Source organism: Chelonoidis abingdonii, chromosome 3 (assembly GCF_003597395.2).
Source record: "Chelonoidis abingdonii isolate Lonesome George chromosome 3, CheloAbing_2.0, whole genome shotgun sequence".
NCBI lineage: Eukaryota > Metazoa > Chordata > Testudines > Testudinidae > Chelonoidis > Chelonoidis abingdonii.
In genome coordinates, this window is record NC_133771.1 from 214,480,284 (window position 1) to 214,499,865 (window position 19,582).

Genomic DNA, 19,582 nt, shown 5'->3' on the forward strand with positions numbered 1-19,582 from the left:
ATGAAACTGCCGCAGGGAAGGCCAGTGAAAAGGGATGGGATGTTGCTGGCCACAGGGCCCAGCACAGATTGGGTTGGCAAGGGGAGATGAGTTGTTGGGTTTAGGACCAATACAGCCTGGGATGAGTGGGATGGGGTCTCTTGTTGGTTGTGGGGTCAGCCTTGTAGGGGGCAATGAGCAGAACAGGACCTTGTTAGGTGTAGGGACGGGGTTAGTGCAACCTGAGGCAATGACTGGACGGGGTCTTGTTGGGAGTTGACAAGGGTCAGTGCAGCCCGGGGAACAGGACGAGGCCTTGTTGAGTTTGGGGGTTGGTGTGGCCAGGGGTTGGGAATGGGTCAGGGCAGCCGGGGGAATGGTGAGCGGACTGACCCCAGGCTTGTGTGTTGGTGTCTCAGTTACTAGAGGTGGGCAGCACTAAGGAGCCCCAGTCCCAGGCTTCCCCCCCTTCTGCTGAGAGCTCGCCAGCTGGGAGACACGTGGGCACCAGGGGAGGGACTGAACCGCTGAGTTCGGGGCGCGCACCGCTCTCCTCGCCCCGCCCCGCCCCGCCCCATGCGCGCGCTGGGCCGTAGCGTCCCCGCCCCGTGTCTCTGGTCGCGGGGGCAAGAGGCGCGCGAGCGGGCGCATGCGCACGGTGTCACTCAGTGCGCCATGTTGGCTGAGCAGGCCGGGGGGCGGCGGTGATCGCTCCTCGGTGTCCCCCTCTCCCAGCCGGCCCCTGCGGTGACCGAGCGGGGCCCCAGCCTCGGCGGCGCCATGAGCGTTGGGCGGGTGCGGGACCTCTCCCGGCGGAACCCGCAGGAGGACTTCGAGCTTATCCAGCGCATCGGTAGCGGCACCTACGGCGACGTCTACAAGGTAGCGACCGAGGCAGGCCCCGCCGGCGGCCCCGCACCGGGCAGCGCCTGTCAGCCGCCGGGCTCCCCCTCCCTTCCCCTCCCGCCTGGCTGAGCCGCCCTTGGGTGGCCGCAGGGGTTGGGGTCCCTGCCTGGAGACGCTCTGCAGGGGGCCTGGCTCCTGTCACGGGGCCGTTCCCGCCGCCCCCCCCCCCGAGCCTCTCCCATCCTCCTCCTAGGTGGGGGAGCAGCCCCTGGCATAGCCCTGCACAGCGACAGACGGGTTTTCCTCTGCCAGGGGAGCTGCCAGCCAGCCAGCCGTGTCACTCTCACCGCCCTGTCAGAGCCTAGGCTAGGAGGTGCCCAGGATAACTTTCCAACATGTTTGTCATGGGCTTGTAACAAGCCCGCTGCCTTAAACGTGAGTTAGTGAGAAAACAATTCCGGTGGGAATATACATGTACGTGTTTGGATCCCCCTCAGTTTATCCAGAACAGCTTGTTCCGGTCTGGGCAAACACTTTGCCCAGGCCTCTGGGATCCAAGAAACCAGTTTGACTCCAGATTTTGTCACTCAGGTTCTTTTATTTGGTATACAACAAAGCTATGCTGAGTTGATCAGACTGAAGTTTAGGAGTGGGTCTAGAACAGGGGTAGTCAATAGGCGGACTGTGGGCCAAATCTGGACACTTGTATAAACCCTGAAATCTTTTTATTTACTTTACTTTATTCTTATTCTTATTATTTCCACTGGAGTCTGGACCTTGACTATACCTTGACCAGGAAAGTTGTTCCTTGTCAAAAAATAATTGAGTACCCCAGTCTAGAGCATACCACAATCAAAAGTTACACAGAAGCACTTTCCCTTCTTATACATTTACCTGTATCATTGCATTTACTATTCCTTAGAACATACATTTTTGGATAGTCTTGGTCACTTTGCATGCTCTGTCAATGTGCTGTTTATGTACAACCTGATCTTTACATAATTTCTAAATGTCTAACTTATCTTGTCTGTTGTTAGTAAATGGCTCCCTAGATGTTCTCCCTCTTATCTTAGTTGGCTCAGACATTCTTTTTAAACCCAGTGTTTTGTTTACCTCCCTAATTCTGTTCTCCAAGAAATGAGACTGCCCTTCAGATGTAATTGCTCATTTCAGTCAGGCCTCAGCTACATTAATATGTCAGCATCACATTTTTGTTCAAACAAATGCACCAGAAAACAAGTAACAAGAAAAAGGGTAACACAACCAAGTAGGATATGAGCACAGTAGCATATATTAATAACCTCTGAACACATGTACAGTAATTTTAAGAGAATATATTATTAATCTTTCACCCACATTTCCATTTAAAGCCACATATTGTATTCTCTGAAGTTTTAAAGAAAAGTCAAACTGAACTGGAAATGGGTAGATCAGGTCAGCACAAAGTGTGTGGAAGAACCTGAGCACCTCAAACTAAGCTGTTTTAAATTGCTCATACTTAGGAGAAAACTTGTGAAAGGAAAAAAGGTCCATCATTTAAAATATAAGATGTTATTAAACCTTTTTGGAGCTCAGTATGAAGGTATGTCTACACTACGAAATTAGGCCAAATTTATAGAGATTGATTTTTTAGAAATCTGTTTTATACAGTTGATTATATGTGTCCCCACTTAAGACCATTAACTTGGCGGAGTGCTTCCACAGTACCGAGGCTAGCGTCGACTTTCGGAGCATTGCACTGTGTGTAGCTGTCCCACAGTTCCCACAGTCTCCACCGCCCATTGGAATTCTGTGTTGTGCTCCCCCCAATCTGTGAAAGCAATGGTAGACAATCGTTTCGTGCCTTTTTTTCTGGGGTCCCGTCCACTGGACTCACTCAGCTGCTGCCTGCCTCAATGATCGGAACTGGGGGTTGGCGGATGGAGCCCCAGACTGGCAGCAGGGTGAGCATCTCAGCTCGCTGCCTGTCTGGGGCTCCATCCGCAGCTCCTGCCTGCCAGGGTGCCGCTCAGCTGGCAGACCTCGTGAGGTTAATCAGGGGTGCCTGGACAGACATGGCTATCCTCCTCTTAGAGCACCAAATGGGAGTGACTGCAGGCCATTCTCTTCTTTAAGTTTTGTCTCATGGAGATTCAGTCCTGGCTGAAATATCATGCGAGCTGGAGGCTTCTGCCTCAGGCTGCTTTCCTACCCAGCAGCACAGCACGGTTGCACCTACTCCAGCCTGCCCCTTGCTCCCATGGCGCATGAAGCCTGGACAGTAGTAAGGAGCAGTTCAGCTTGTGGAATGACAAATCCAGAACAAAAGATTACACTCTATGGACCATGTTAAGATTATTTCAGAGTCCTAGATAACATTAGTCCCTATAAAGGGCTTCATGAAAATTTTCCCCACCCCTAACCAGAGCAGCTGAAAGGATAAGGAACCCAGGACTATAATTTAGAGAGAGCTTCCATATTATTTAACTCATAATTCAAAGTAAAATTTCGCAGCACGGTCTGGTCTAAGACTAAAAATGCAGGAGGGGAGTCAGAAAAAGGGACAGTGACCTGTTTCTACCCAGTTTCAAACCAGGGATGTTTCGTGTGTTAGGTGAACATGATAACCACTACACTACAGGGCTTTTGTGTGTTTGGTGAAAGGGATAACCGCTATACTATGGGGCTTCTCTTTTTTTCCCACAGACTTTGCCAAATGCACAGGAATGTTTTCTCTAGCTACAGAAGCTACCTAATGCAATGTCTATATCTAAGGCCTTCCTGCTCACACAGCGGTCATGCCCCTGCCCAAGGGTGACACAGCGACCTGGCTCGGGCAGGATCGCTAGCGAGGCATGATACTTTTGCCGTTAAGCAAATACAGCAATTCTTTCCTGGCCACTGCCCCTGAATGCCTCCATGCATTATGCTGTGCCCTATCAGTGCAGGAGGACTGCATGAGCTCGGAAAACATGTCGTCATGAGTGCATTTTTTTTTGCTTTCTAATCTGCGATAACCTCAGGGACAGAGATGATAGGGGAAACGTAGAAACATTGTGGGGGGACTGCATGGTTACCTGTGTTGCTGAGTGCTGTTGAGTTTGCCATGCTGGCCGAACAGGAAATGAAATTCAAAAGTTCCCGGGGCTTTTCCTGTGTGCCTGGCTAGTGCATCTGAGTTCAAAGTGCTGTCCAGAGCGGTCACGATGGAGCACTCTGGGATAGTTCCTGGAGGCCAATACTGTCAAATTGCGTCCACGCTACCCCAAATTCGACCGGGCGATGTCAATTTCAGTGCTAATCCTCTTGTCGGGGGAGGAGTATAGAAATCGATTTTAAGAGCCCTTTAAATAGAAAAAAAACAACTTTGTTGTGTGGACGAGTGCAAGGTTAGATCAATGTAACACTGCTAAATTCGACCTAAACTCATAGTGTAGACCAGGCCTGAGATGACAGAGTTGTGTTGGTGCACTTATACGTTGCCAGCATGGTGTGCAGACCCCTTAACTGCATTCTGACATAATTTCAGCACCATTTTCACCTCTGAATTTAGTGGGGAACAAGGATCAGACAGATGAATATGTTGCTTGCTTCCTTCAAAATGACCTTTAGCTTACAGAGTGTTTACCTGGCTGGGAGCCAGGAGATCATGAGTTCTGATATCACCTGTTCCACTGATTAATTTGCTAAGGTGAAAGTAATTTTCCTACTGTATAACAGCGTCTCCTACTCCTTTTACCCTTCCAGAACATGAGACTTCAGAATGTAAACACAAATGTTGGAAAACCAGGAAATACTTGGTTAAGCATACCGCTTAAAAGAATGTCAGTGTTATAATACCACACCCCCCAGTTATGCCAACGTTAACCAGACGGTTTTAACTTTGCTCCCTTAAAGCTGCCACAAGGAACTCACTAAGTTAACATGAAAAAAAATCCATAATCACATTACCATTTTGTGTGTCCAGCACAATTACTGACTAATGCAGTATGACTGCCGGTTCCCCAAGTGGCATTACACACACACTTATTTTACTTTGTCTCCATGTGCTTGCATGTGTATGGGGCAGAACTAAACTTTCTGTGTGTTGTGTTGGAAGTTTTACCTTAATGTTTTTTGATTTTCTTACAACACTAATGTTCTTTTAAGATATATGTGGGGGGACCTTCACTAAGCATTTCTGGTTTTCTAATGTTTAATGCTCTGTTGTGTGTGAGCAACACTGATTCCACCTTAACGTTTTTTAATTGAATATTCATAAAAGCAATTTAGGTTGGTGTGTGGAACCTCAGTTATATGTGTTCTCATTGAAATATTAACACAGATTTTGGGCCCTTTTTGCCAAATCTCCTGCTCTTAAGGATAGCTCTGTAGAAAATGAGCTTGTTTTTTCCTTATCCCTGTTCCTTATCTGTATGTTAATATCTAGTCTGATTAGGTTTTTGACGTTTTCAAAGTACATTTACTCAATGTTCATGTCCTCCCTCAGTGTGCTACTTTGAACCTGGCTGAGCTTTCTTCCAATGTAGTTAATAATTTTGAAATGGTTCCAGTAACTGGAGTGATGTTTTGGTTTGTTTTTGATCAAGTGTTTTCAGCATTATAAATGAGATATGAAGATGTATGCAAATCAGCAAACCTGGATCAATTGGTTAATCTTAGAAGATATTACCTCATACTGTAGAATTAAATATTTCCAATTATAATACAATTATTTATGTATGTTACATTTTAGTTGTTTTGAATTTGGTAAGGGTCTGTTGGGAGCAGTAAGGCATTGGCTGAGTTCTGTCGGTGACTAATAAAGTCAGTTCCATTCCTGATTTAATCTACCTTCAGACATATAAGTCCTGTTCTGAAAAATGGATTCGTTTTCACCATGTACATGCAAGTTCCAGGATAAAATTAAATTAGATTCATTGTGTTGTGCAGGTACCCTGATTCTTTTATCTCTTAGGATTGGAGTTGGCCAGGCGTATCGTTCTGCCATGACTTCAGTATCCATGCAGTTTGTGACTACGTGGGGGTTAACTTGGGATCGGGCTGCCGTTATATTTGTTGTCTTCCTATGTGGACACTCTTGCTACTTGTTGACCTGACCCCCCCCCCCCCCCAAAAAAAGGGAGGAGGTTAAAGTTATTGAGACAGAGTCAAGGCAATGTGGTATCTCCTGGAATCCTTAGATTTTCTTAATTCTTTTTTTAATTGGATTTTCAACCTGGATATACCATTGAATGGTCACTATTTTCTTTATAGCCATAGATGTATTTAGTATGTTACAAAAATAGATATGTAGCTGTGTTTATGTTTCAAAAAATGATGGCGTCCTTGCCCTGGATATTTTACAATTTAAAATAAGAGTTGGTAGTATGGACAGAGTTAAGGAGAAGGTGAAGAGAGATGAGGACATGGGTCAAGACAATAAGATCCTGCTGTTGTTTGATGGTGTCCAAAAATGTGCTAGTGCACATTATTTGAAGGATACACCATTTTTCTTAAAGTTAATACATAAGGCTAAATTTTATAAGCCGCCTTGAAGTGGGTTTTGAGAGAGGAATTGGAGATGATGATGGAATGTCTGTAAAAAATGGATGTGTGAAGTTTTGTGTTGGGTCTGCAATAGTTTCCATATCAAATGTGCTTGGTTTATAGGGAAGACTATATCTTTCCTAACCAGCAGCCATGCAAACTCATTCCAAAATATGCAAATTAAGATAACAAAAGTGTTGCACGTCAGATTATGAGAAGAGTGCCTTTCTCCAGTGAAGCTATATTGCTTTGATGGTTTACATAGGCATAACTCATTAGGTCTGTAAATGGGACTTTGTAAATATTTCTGTAGCGGATGCAAAAGCAACATCAGAATCTTTCTCCCTTTCCCAGAGCTGTGTTATGTCTGCAGTGCTAACAGGAGTAAAAAGTAATAATTTATTTTTGTTACCAAAGACAGCAGATATGACCTTGTCTAAACACAGAGCGGATTTGATGAGTAAGATGTTATCATTTTTAGTCATTTTCAGAGTAGAACTGTACTTCAGAGATTCTTGCAGGCAGCATCTCAGAGGTACCCTCTGGACACTTAATTTTAACTTTTATATACCATAATAAATTTGCCATTCAAGCCACTTAGTCTACTCCATCAAAATTGTTTTCCTGGTTGCAGTCACCTCTGCCAGGATAATTTTTGAATTGGAACCTTTTCTATCAAATCCCAGTACTCCACCTCATTTGTGGAATTCCACAAGGATCAGTTCTCTCTCTGGTCCTTTTTAATATCTACGTACAACCATAAGGTGAAGTGGTCAGATGACATGGATTCAAGTGCCAGTAATGTGCAGCTCTGCTACATACCACCACTCTTCTGTCACCAAGATGTCCTGGTGCTTAGACAAGATCAACTCATGGAGGAAGAACATCTGGCTGAAGCTGAATCTTTGCAAGACAGAAATGATGTTGGTGATGAGGAAGGTTGAAGAGTTTGTAGTCATTGTGCTGTTCCCTTTGGTTGAAGGTACGCAGCCACAGTTGCTCTGTTTCTCCTGAAGTCTGGGAGAACCCTTGTATTCATCACTTAACTCTAAGCTCTCACGTAAAAGCATCTGTGAGTAATACTTTCTGTCATCTCCAGTTGGCTGGGAGACTTGTTCTAGCCTGGTGGATGGTGACAAGGCCTCAGTTGGTTAAACCTTTCTCATCTCTCTATTGTACTACAGCAACACAATATTTCTGGGCATGATTTAGTACTTAGAAAACTCCAAGTAGTACAGAACACTTTGTAACATAGGCTACTGCAAGCATATAACCTGCCTTTCGCTCTCTACATTGTTTTCCCACAGAATTTCAAATCAAGTTCAGGGTCTCCGTCCTTATCCTTGTGGTGTTCCATGGTTGGCCCCAGGATTTCTAAAATACCACCTAAAGCTCTGGGTTTAAGACTGTGGTTGACAAGCATACTTCTGTGGCACAGTGTTTTACAATAAGGGTAAAATGCATATGTTAGGGACACAGAACTTTCTTGGGAGCTAGCCTGAACTCCCACAGGAACTAAGAACTATCCCCAACCTTACCACTTCCAAATGCAAAGTGCATTTCTTTGACACTGCTTTAACATAAATGCATAGCAACCCATATCTAAAACAAAACAAAACAAGACATTCTATAGCACATGCTTCCTCCTCCTGAGGAGATGAGAATAAACAACACACATCAGATGTGTAATTAGGCTGCTACTGAAAAGTGCCCAGGTTCTACAGTGATGAGCATGGTATAAGAATAGAACAGAATTCCATACAGCTAAAAAGGGCTTGGGAAAAGTTTAACTGACACCTATTAGGCAGGGTGAAAAATACTTCTTCTGGCACATGTAAATTGTTTTCATGCATCTACCGTTTATGGGTTTCACTACTGTAAAAATCTCAAAAGAGGAATTAACTAATGATTTTCCTTCTCTGAAAAAAACAGTTTCACTATTCTGTCCTACTGAGTTACAGGCAATGTCCCTAGATTTCAATAAGGGAAAGTTGTGGTTTTGCCCTTTCTGCACTGTAGAAAATCTTTGCAGAAAATTTGCTCTTAGTTCTTTATGTTAAATCTCAGAAAGCATCCTATTTGGTAGGTAGTTGGAGCAAAGATGAAACTAATAATTGACGGCATCTTGTTTGTAACAAATTGTGGTGAAAGTGGGGAATAATGGACCTGAATATTCAAGGAGAGAAATTTGTTAACTTACTGCCTCTCATTTTTTTGAAGATGAGAGCGCCTATGTACATGTATCAACAGGTGCTTTGTAGAGATAGTCCTCCCTCCTGCCCCCCATTTCATCTATAGTTTAGTGGGAAATTATCCCACTTCCTTGTTTGGTGGTAATGTGTATGATATACAGCCCCCTAAGGAATGTAGAATTACCAGATTGAGGTCTTGGCTACACTTGAGAGTTACAGCGCTGGTGGTGGCTTTACAGCGCTGTAACTCACTCCCTGTCCACACTGGGAAGGCACATACAGCGCTGTATCTCCCTGGCTACAGTGCTGCATGTACTCCACCTTGACAAGAGGAATAAAGAGAATAGCGCTGGGGTGCCAGTGTAAATGGAATAATCTTACTACGCTGTAACTGACCTCCGGAAGCTTTCCATAATGCTTTTAAATAAAGATTACGCTCTTTGTTTTGTTGTGATGCCTCTGTTTGTTTTGTTGTGAACTCCGGGCTCCCGATGCTGCTTATCAAAAAACCAACACAGCTACTGTTTGCTGTGAATGAGCTCCCTTTGGAACACCCACAGCTAGTGTTTGCTTGAAGAGAGGGGGCTTGAGGAGAGAAGCAGCATGGTGTGCGGGGGGGCGGGTCCATTTCAGGGAGGCTGCTTATCTGGCGCTTTCAGTGAGCGAGAGAGGCGTGGGGGGAGGGGGTCGGAACTTGCAGCCGCTGACAGAGTGTCGGCTCCAAAAATCCACTCTCTCTCTCCCCCACGCTCCCTGTCACACTCCGCCCCCCCTTTTGAAAAGCACGTTGCAGCCACTTGAACGTTGGGATAGCTGCCCATAATGCAGCTCTCCCAGTGCCGCTGCAGATGCTGCAAATGTGGCCATGACAGTGCGCTGGTAGCTGTCAGCGTGGCCAGATTGCAGCAGATTCCCTATTCAGCTGTACGAAGACAGGTTTAACTCCCAGCACTGTACAGCTGCAAGTATAGCCATACCCTGAATCAGACCAGGGTCCACCTAGTTCAGTGTCCTGTCTCTGATTGTTCAGAGGAAGGTTTAAGAAACCGCACAATAGGGAAACAAGATTCACAGTAGGGAGACATGGGATAATCCACTTCGTCATGGATGTCTCATTCAAATCCCTAGTAGAGATTGGCTTAAACCCCGAAACATGAAGATTTATATTTCTCCCAAATTTTTCTTACCGTTAACTGCTATAACTCTGAGTATTCTTGTTATCAGTATAAAAGTCCAATCCCTCTCTGAATCTTGCAGCTTGGGTAGACAGACTTGTGCTAGCATGTTAAAAATAGCTGTGTGGACATTGCAGCACTGCAGAGGCTCTGGTTAGCCACTTGAGCTTAAGCCATCCTACCACTGGGTCTGAGCTCACAGGTGTCTAGCCTGAGCCTCTGCCGGTGCCACAATGTCCACACAGCTATTTCGAGTGTTAAGCATTAATCTGTCTGTCTTGGCTGGGAGGCTTGCTCCGAGCTGTTAGTATAAGACATAGTCAATGACTTCCTGTGGTAGTGTGCCACAGTCTGATTATTAATTGTGTGAAAAGGTATTTCCTTTCTCACTTTTTGAATTTGTCACTTTTCAGTTTAATTGAATATCCCCAGGGTTCTTGTCTTATAAGACTGGGAGCTTATGTTGTCTGTCTCTCTCTGCCTCTTAGACCATTCATTTTTTATACATTTACCGTTTTCTCTCTTATGTCTCTTGAGGTAAACAATCCCAGTCTTCTTTATTTCTTTTCGTATTAAAATCTCTTTGAGCCCACTCTAGTTCTGCATGTCCTTTTTGAGATAAGGTGACAAATGCTGTGCATGGTATTCCAGATGAGGTCTGACCATTGACTTATAATGGCATTATAATATTTCTCTAATTCATCATCACTTATGCAACCTAACATCTTGTTTGCTTTTTTGTCTGTTGCTACACAGAGGAGAGTTATTCACTGAGCTGACCACGTTGGGTGGTGCCCAAGTTCTTTTCCAGAGCTGAAACAGTTAAATTAGAACTCTGTAGGGTGTATGAGTAGTTTACAATTTTCTCTGTAATGTGCAGCATTTTGCGTTTATAAACATTGAACTTTGCCATCTTTTTGCCCATTCACCTAGCTTACTTAGCTCCCTCTAGTTCCCCCTAGTTCTCTCTGGATTTAGCTAACTAATTGTCATCTGCAAATTGTGCATCTCACTGCACACCTCTCTTCCAAAAACTGTTAGTAACTAGAGTAAACAACACCAGACCAAATACTGAACCTTGAGCTACCAGCTGTTAATCTTTTGCCATGGTGAAAATTGACCACTTACCCTGTCTCTTAGCCTGAAAAAAGGTAGTAAAAATTGTCAACTAGTCTCCTTTATTTTCTATTTTATTGGTATGTTCAAGCAGTTCTAATAGATTAGTGGTTTTCAAAGTGTGGGTTGTGACCCCATTTTAATGTGGTTGCCAGGGATGGCTTTAAACTTGCTTGGACACAGGGCCAGAGCCCAAGCCCAAGCCCCACCACTGGGGTCGAAGCCTGATGGCTTAAGCCGTGGGTGGTGGGGCTCAGGTTACAGGCCGCCATCTGGGGCTGAAGCTCTTGGGGTTGGGCTTTGGCACCCCACACCCAAGGCAGTGGTGCTTGGGCAGGCTCAGGCTTTGGGCCCCCCAGTCCACGGGGTCATGTAGTAATTTTCATTATCAGAAGAGAGTGGCAGTGCAATGAAGTTTGAGATCCTTTGGATTAGAGTGACACTCTTTCCCTTTGCAGAAGCTCTAGTGATTAGACCGTCGTCATGTCATGTCATGATCTTCCAGGTATTCTATTATGAGTTCCAACCAGTTTGCCAAGTAGACATATGGCTTTTTGGTCTGTAATTCTCTGGATCATTCCTAGAACTACTACTACTATTTTTTTTTTTTTAAATATGGGTATAATACTTGCTGCCCTCCACCCTCTGAGACAAAAGTTGTTTCTGACAAAAATTTGCATGTTTTTGTTAGCAGCTCAGCCACTTCATAAATAATCTCCTTCAGAACTCCTGGATGTATACCCTCTGGGCCTGGTGACTTACTGCTTTTTATTATATGATTATTTCAGCACCTTTTCTTTTTGACACTTCAATTTCTGATAGCAGTTTATCTTTATTACAAGAAAAGGACAGGTCCCTAACAGTGTTTGTGATATAGACTGATACAAATAAATCTTCTATCTTCTCAGCAGTGTCCATAGATCTTCCTTAATTGCTCCATTTAACTTTTGGTGATCCAGCAGACCCACCAATTCTTTTGCAGGCTTCCTGGAGAACTGGCAGTGGGTGACTCTCAAACCTGAAACATAATCCCCACCCCCAGTGGATACCAGGCATTCTTCCCCCTTCACCTCATATCTCCATGAGTATTGAGCATCCTTCCCCACCCTCCTTTTGTTCCTCGTTTTTACCAATTTTTATCCTATTTTTAATAAAACCCAATAAATTCCCAGGACATTTTAAAAACTAAAAATTGAAAATGAAAGGCCTTACAAATAGCTAATGACATTTAAAAACAAAAAAACAAGAAATTATTTAACCCGCAGTGACAACAAAGGAGGTGATCCATTTTCAGGAGCATGTTAAGTGATCATTAATCAGTAGGGGAATTGTAAACATGGGATTTAGAATGCTGTAAGAGGGCTGCACAAGCATTACACAATGGGGGATTGCTTCACTCTGTGACTTAGCAAAGCCCTCCAGGACATGACTGGGCTAGTGTGTTCCAGGCACATGGACTGAGGATATAAAATAGGGGACAGTGGTATCATGCATTTGCCTTTCTCCTCCCTCACCCACTCTGGAATTAACGAGAATACTGGGAAGACAAAGACTTGAATTCAGGAGACTGGTCCCAGGCTTAAAGGGGAAGCCTGTATACTAAGAACTGTAAACTACCTGCAGCATCCAGTGGGGTGAGAGAAACTGCTTGATCCAAATACTGCCTAGTATAATGAGGTTGAAAATTTTAGACTGTGTGCTTACCTTTTAATTTTCTTTGGTAACTGCCACTTATAATCACTTAAAATCTATCTTTCTGTATGTAATAAATCTGTTTTATATTTTACCTAAAACAGTGTTTTGTTGAAGTGCTTGGGAAATCTCAGCTCAGTTCACAAAGGTTAGTGCGTGTCCTCTCCACATTGAGGGAGGGGAAGGCTGGATAATAAACTTATATTGGTCAGGCTTCTGACAAGGGCAAGACAGTATATTCTGGGGGTGCAAGGCTGGGGGCTTGGGAGACTTATTTGTGCCTGTCTCTGTGTGATTTGAGAGTGGCTCAGGGAGCAGTCATGCAATTTGGCTGGGTGTGGGACTCCACACTGTTGTGCTAAGTGATAAGAGCATCTGGAGGGGTTTGCTGTTTGTCACTAGCAAAGCATTGTGAGAGATGGCCCAGGCTGGGGAGTGAAGGTGGCGCAGCAGTACCCCAGTTCCATATTGTACCCCGGGGATCCCATCACCAATTTGGTCTTTCAGTACTGCCCCATCTGCTTCCCTTGCACAGGCCGTCTGACAGGGTAATGGAAGGAAAGCAGACGAGGTTCTGTGTCCTAGAGCTGATTGCTGCAGCAGTGCAGCACAGCTCTGTCGACTCCCATTCTGAAGGGCTGGCCTCAGAAGTGCTCTCTGTTCAGCAGGGAGCCAGTACTCCTGGGGTACAGCCTTTCACTCTTAACAGCCCTGTCGTAGCGGCCCGTCAGGTGGTACTGGCTTTCGAGTTCAGGAGGGAAGTGATCGTCTAGCCCATGAGTACTAAAACCCCTTTCCAGGCAGAGATCCCTGCTGGCTTTTCAGCAAGCTCCATCTTGGTCTCCTGCAAAAAATTTCTAGGTCCCAAAATTCAGGTCTAAATCAGTAAGACCTGAATACTGGCTTTTTCAAAAAAAAAAGTGGGAATATTTCAGGGAAAATTGGTAAATATCAATAATGAAGAGCCTTAGCTATTTGCTCTGGCTTCCATTTTAACCCTTCTAATTTCCGTATTGCGTATTGCCTGCTATAATTTGTTCTTTTGTATTAACTTCACTGGGGTTAGATAGTCAAACCTGAAGGATCTATTTGGCTTAATAACCTTTCAAGCTTTTTGTTTTGTTTTGCAAATGGGTTTACTTCTTGCCATCCTGATTCCCTTTTTGTTCAAGAATACCTGCTGAGGTTTCCTTAAATAGCATTCATGCCACATCTAAAGATTTCACTTTTACTATTAACTTCAGAATCTTTGACTAGCCTCATTTTGTTGAAATACAGATGCTCCTTGGGTTACACAAGACCCGAGTTACGCAAATTTGCACTTACAGAAAAAGTTCCATAAACCAGAAATAGGATTGAGTTGTGGAAATTTTTGCGTAACGTTCAGGTATATGGTTCCGAGTTACACAAAATTCGAGTTATGCAATTGTTCTTTTCCAGAAAGCCTTGCGTAAGTCAGGGGGCGTCTGTATATCCCTTTCTAAAATTTAGTGTCACTATGTCATTTCTCGGTATCTTACTTCCTAGGAAGTTGGATCTAATTATACTGTAGTCACTATTACTCAGTGGTTCAACTACTGTTATTTAAGACTGTGAAGAATAGCCTCTGCTCTTGTGCTCTAGAACTAGCTTTCCAAGAAGCATTGGCTTAAAGTGTTGAGACATTTCTTCTTTAAACTTTGTCTTATAGTGCCATTTGACCAGTTTATGTTGGTAGCTGAAGTCCGCCATTATTTTTTTCTTAGATTTTTGCAATCTCTGATTTCTCTCAATATTGTGCATTCATTATCCTTTTCTTGATCTGGAGGCCAGTAGTATAGGCCTGCTAATTAATATTAAATAAATAAATACATACATACATGCACACCCCTCATTATTTACACACACACACTCTTACAGTTTTGGGCTTTGTGTCCAGAAAGATTCAACTGTGTGGTCCTTTCCATTCAATTTTTACCTTGCTAAGTCCTGTAGAATCTTCTAAGTACAGTGCTGCTTCTCCACTTCATTTGCCTAATCAGTTTTTCCTGTATAATTTACAGCCAAGTATTACAGTACCCCACTGATTTATCATTCTACTTTTTTCAATAATGCCTAGTATATTAAGATCCTCTTCCATTGAGAGGCATTCTAGTTAACTTGTTTTTACTTTAAGCCTCTTGCATTTGTATAGAGACATTCATAGTCTTTGTTTCTGACCAGGTGCCTGTTTTATTTAACTTCTTAAGCTGGAATCCTGTTGTTTTCAGAGGTATAAGTGACTATTTTCCAGGGTATGTCTACACTTCAGACTGAAGTCGATCTATGTTAGGTCGACTTGCAGTCACTGCAGTAATTACTGTGGTGGCTGATGTCCACACTACTCTCTTCTGTCAGTGGTCCGGATCATCCCTAGGAGTGCTTCCACCAACTGAAGGGGGCAGTGTTGGGGGGTTGAGAGCCAGGGCTGTCAGCTCTGTGCAGCTCCTTGCCAGGAGCCCAGCTACTCTCTGGTCTTCTAACCTCCCTGCTCCCCACTGGGGAGCACTACTGAGTGCTGTTCACTACTGAGAGCTGGGAGCAGCCCCCCGGGCTTCTCACCTATCTGAGCAGAGAGCTGAGTGAGCAGCTGGGGACAGCTGGGCTGCCCGGCTTTCTTGTCAATTTCAGGGCTCCAGGCTGAAATTGACAAGACAGCCAACAGCTTGTGTAAATAAGTATGCATCACCATAACTACATTGACAAAAGCCCTGTGCCTCTGGTGGAAGTGGAGTTATGATGTTGGTGTAGCAGGGCACTCACGTTGGCGGGACAAGGCTGTAGTGTGTACACTGTCATCATTAGGTTGAGATAAGCTGCCCTATGTTGACCTAACTGTAGTGTAGCCCAGGCCCCAGTTGAAGTAATGTGTCTCAAAGGTTACTTAGGATATGTCTACACTGTAGAGACTATAGTGTAGACGCAGCTGACATCAAAGGAAGGGGTTTTTCTGTTGGTGTAGGAACACCATTGCCCTGAATGATGACAGCTACATTGACAGAAACATTCTTCTGTCAGCATAGCTGCCTCTGCATTAGAGGAGTAGATTGGCACAGCTATCTTGGTTAGGTGTGTGTTTCACTCCCTTGACTGAAGTAGCTAGGATGACCTAACTTTTCACTGTAGACCAAGCCTTAAAATACCGAGAAACTTCCTCAGATGTGAAGGTTTAATCTATAGCAGTGTTGATCTTAGACTGAATTAGTATAGGTATTTTTTGCTGTGGTTTTGAAACATATCAAAATTGCCAGTGTGACTGCATGCGGATGCTGCATTTGGTAGAAAGCCATATGGGGCTGCATAAACCAATGCCAACATCTTTAATTCCATCTGGAGAAAAGATAGCAGTCAACACAGATCATGGAAAATAACTGTAATATACTCATGGTGAGATGAGTCAATAAAACGGACAGATGACTTCTGCATCAGTTTGATTTTTCTGGATGGATTTAAGATGCAGCTTTATTTGGAGCACATCACCATAAACCAGTGGTTCTCAGACTGTGGGTCGGGACCCCAAAGTGGGTCGCAACCCCTTTTGAATGGGGTCACCAGAACTGGCTTAGCCCCAAGTCCCAGCAAGTCTGAAGCCCAAGCCCCACTACCCAGGACCAAAGCCCAAGGCTTCTGCCCTGGTTGGCAGGACTTGGGTTGCAGGCCCTCCGATTGCGGCTGAAGCCCTTGAGCTTCAGCTTTGGCTCCCCTGCCCAGAGTGGTGGGGCTCGGGCTATGCCCACAGCACCCAGAGCAGTGGGGCTTGGGCGGGCACAGGCTTTGGTCACCCCTCCTGGGGTCATGAAGTAATTTTTGTTGTCGGAAGGGGGTTGCAGTCCAGTGAAGTTTGAGAACTCCTGCCATAATCTGATCTTGAGTTTAGAAAGGCATGAGCAACAGTAGTGAAGTTTGCATTTGAAAGAAGTAGTCGCAAACTCCCACCAATATATAAATAGTGAGGTGGGGGGAAAAAGTCTCGGCCATTGTTATTTCTTGCTCATCAGAAGTAGCTGGGAGTTGGTTTGATTGCAAGTGCAAACAGAAGATGAATGCAGACCTTTCTCTGTAGTGTTTGTATATTTCCTGGTTGCCTTTTTAACCAACAAATATTATTTGTCTTATCCTGGTTGACCTTCAGCCATCTATCCCTTATGCAAGCTTTGGTCTCTGCCAAACACTAAGGGCTCATTTACACTTTCAGTGCTGCAGCGGCTTAGTGAAGACGCCACCTACACCAATGGGAGAGCTTCTCCAATTAAGTAAAGTCATTGCCTGGGGCTTGGCCTATGTCAGGCGTCGGCAACCTTTCAGAAGCTTATGCTCCAATACATCTATTAGTCTTTAAGGTGCCACAGGACTCGTTGCTTTTTACAGATCCAGCTACCCGTCTGATACTTTTCAGAAGTGGTGTGCCAAGTCTTCATTTATTCATTCTAATTTAAGGGTAAAAAACCAAAGATGTAAATCTGAGATTGTGTTTTCCTGCTGGCTTGCAGAATTTATTTCTAGGCTTGGCAGGTTGCCAGGTGTCTCAGTTTCACATATTGATTAACATCTTGCTGTTTTCTCAACATCAGTTCAAACGTGAATTTATAAGCTCATCTCTCACACCGCTACAGAAGGAGAGGCTTTATATCATTTGATAAGCGGAATTTCATGCTTTCACAAGCATAGTGATGAAGATAGCAGCTCAGTTTTTTTTTGAAAATCTGAAGTCCCATTTTCAAACCTGATCTAGGACCCTAAGTTTTGTTGTAAATCAGTGGGACTTAAGCTTCTAAGGACCAGATTTTTAAAGATACCTAGGAGCCTAAAGATACAGATAGATGCCTAGAAACTTTTAAAAATCCAGCTCATTGATATCTTCTTATTTAGGCACCGTAATATCTTTGTAAAGCTGGTCTTAAGTGACTTGAAAATTTTATCTGCTAACATCATGTTGTAATTGAAAGGGTGGAAAAGTGAACTGATAATCTAAACGGAGTCTGAAGGTGTATTATGTCATGACTTGCCAGGGCTTCAAACACACTGGTGGACTTGTACAAAATACTTTTAAGAACCAGTAAATTCTTCCAAGCAATGGTCCTAGATGATTAGATAAGAAGGGGAGAGGCTGTTTACCATATTTGAGTTTCTTCTTCATGTCATCTTGAAATTTAGCTTTGATTAATTTTTTACTCTAATATTAGGTACGTTTTTGCATAACAGCACCCCAATGTATAATGTAATTCTGATGCGGAGCAATTGCCATGTAAGTTTTCTAGGATACTGCTCAAAATCAAGTTGCTGCATATATTGGGCTGGGACAGTGGGAGGGCTATTTTCAACTCCTTAGTTGATTTTAATGGCTTCACAGGAAGATACTGTGGGTGGATGGGTTAGGGAACTAGGGGTATGTAGTAAAATACAAAGCAGAAAAGGTTGAAGTACTGTCTTGAAAGCAACAAGATTCAAGAGCCTTGGATGGAAGGAGCTTCTCCTCAAGACAATGTACTTACTGCTGCATACCTCCTGATCCCCCAGTTTGGGAGCCATGTAGGCTGAAACTATTTTGTAAGCAGCCTGTCCCGATTCCCAATATGTCACAAATTTACAGAGCATCAATACAGCATAATTCGTGGCCCTTGCTGCATAATTTATGTCTGATGTGCCAAAGCACGCACTTTATTCCAAATTAATTTTGTTTAGTGTCCTTGCAAGATAGTTTTCTTTGTAATTAAAAAATAAATTTACCATGAAAAAGTCTTGAGAGAAATGTCCATATAAAACTCTTTAAAGATTTCCAGGTTGTGACTGCAAAATCAGTCTTGAGTATGGTTAAGAATTAATGCATAGTTCACCATTTTGTTTGAAAAGATGGCAGGGCAAGAAGGGATTTAAAAGGCTGAGTATTATAAAATTCGCATTATGTTTGGATTATGGTGTGTGGCTTCTTGAAGCCAAGGACTTCTCATTGACGTTTGGCTTATTGTCATCAGACAATCAAGTGGCTCTTACTTTAAAAGAAGTTCTAAATAGTGTAATAGTGCTAACTGCACAGCAATGTTTATTTAGCTAATCAAAATGTGATTTATGGCCAATTACGTTTAATTACAGTAACACATTTAACTGAAAGATCCCCTAACCTTAAACTAATCATAAATCAGATGTAACATATAAATCTGGAAAATGTTTTAATTTAGCACAGACTTCTAAACGCTACCTTTGTTTAAAAAAATTAAATTAATGTTTAGTTCATGTAGTGAGTTTTTTAATTGCTCTGGCATGAACTCTTCACATTACTGAAGAATCTAAAATTAAGATATACTTTTCTCTTTTCTTTTATAGGCTCGGAATGTTAACACGGGTGAGCTAGCGGCAATTAAAGTAATAAAACTAGAACCAGGTAAGTGTCCTCTTGTGTTGACACTTACTGCTTTACACACTTCAAATATTTTTCATATTTTAGTTGTGCTCACTTTTGTTTGCTCTTATACAGAATTAACGGTTTTAAAAAAAAAATGACCATCAAGAAGGATAAGGATAATTTCTGGTCCCTTCACCCCAAAATTTCCTGCTATGCAGCCCCTGTTTCATTGACATACTTCTTTTTTAAGGGTGGAAGGATAAACACAAATAGAGAAGTGCAAAAAAAAAAAAGCATAGAATTATTTTTACTGTTTTATTGTGTTGCTTTGCCTGCTGTTTTGCATTGACAACTCTAGCTGTGGTACTCCTGCCTTACAGCTGTCTCTGCATATTGTGGGGCAGAAGGTGTATGGTATTTTGCGTTAGATATAACCGATAAATATAAGAACAGCATTCTCAGATATTCCTACCATGCAGGTTAGTATCAGGAAGATATGGGTGGCAGAGTGGAATCAAGACACCCTCTTAAAGAAAATGAAAAGTGTCTAAGAATTATGTTTTTGTAAACGTACAATATTTTTAGAATGAGCAGCAGGTTGGACAGTCTGTACTGTGGGTATGTCTGTGCTGCATTCAAAGGTACGATTTGCACCTTGGATAGGCATATCTGTGCTAGGTTTAATCTGACATGCTAACAACAGTAGCAAAGACACA

The 19,582-nt window shown here is 43.2% G+C and overlaps 1 protein-coding gene across 3 annotated transcripts in view; it reads left to right on the plus strand.

Moving 5' to 3' along the window:
- Window positions 1-566: 566 nt before the first annotated feature.
- Window positions 567-19,582, plus strand: part of MAP4K3 (mitogen-activated protein kinase kinase kinase kinase 3) — a 158,890-nt gene continuing 139,874 nt past the window's right edge. For 2 of the 3 annotated variants that reach the window (XR_004375124.2, XM_032790832.2), the window contains exons 1-2: window positions 647-861; window positions 18,848-18,905. Coding sequence is in view for 2 of the 3 variants with exons in the window: in XM_032790832.2 (XP_032646723.1) it covers window positions 760-861; window positions 18,848-18,905 (160 nt within the window). In the remaining variant the exon portion in view is untranslated. Of the gene's footprint in view, window positions 862-18,847; window positions 18,906-19,582 lie in introns of all 3 variants that reach the window. The other variant, XM_032790833.2, reaches the window with a different exon arrangement.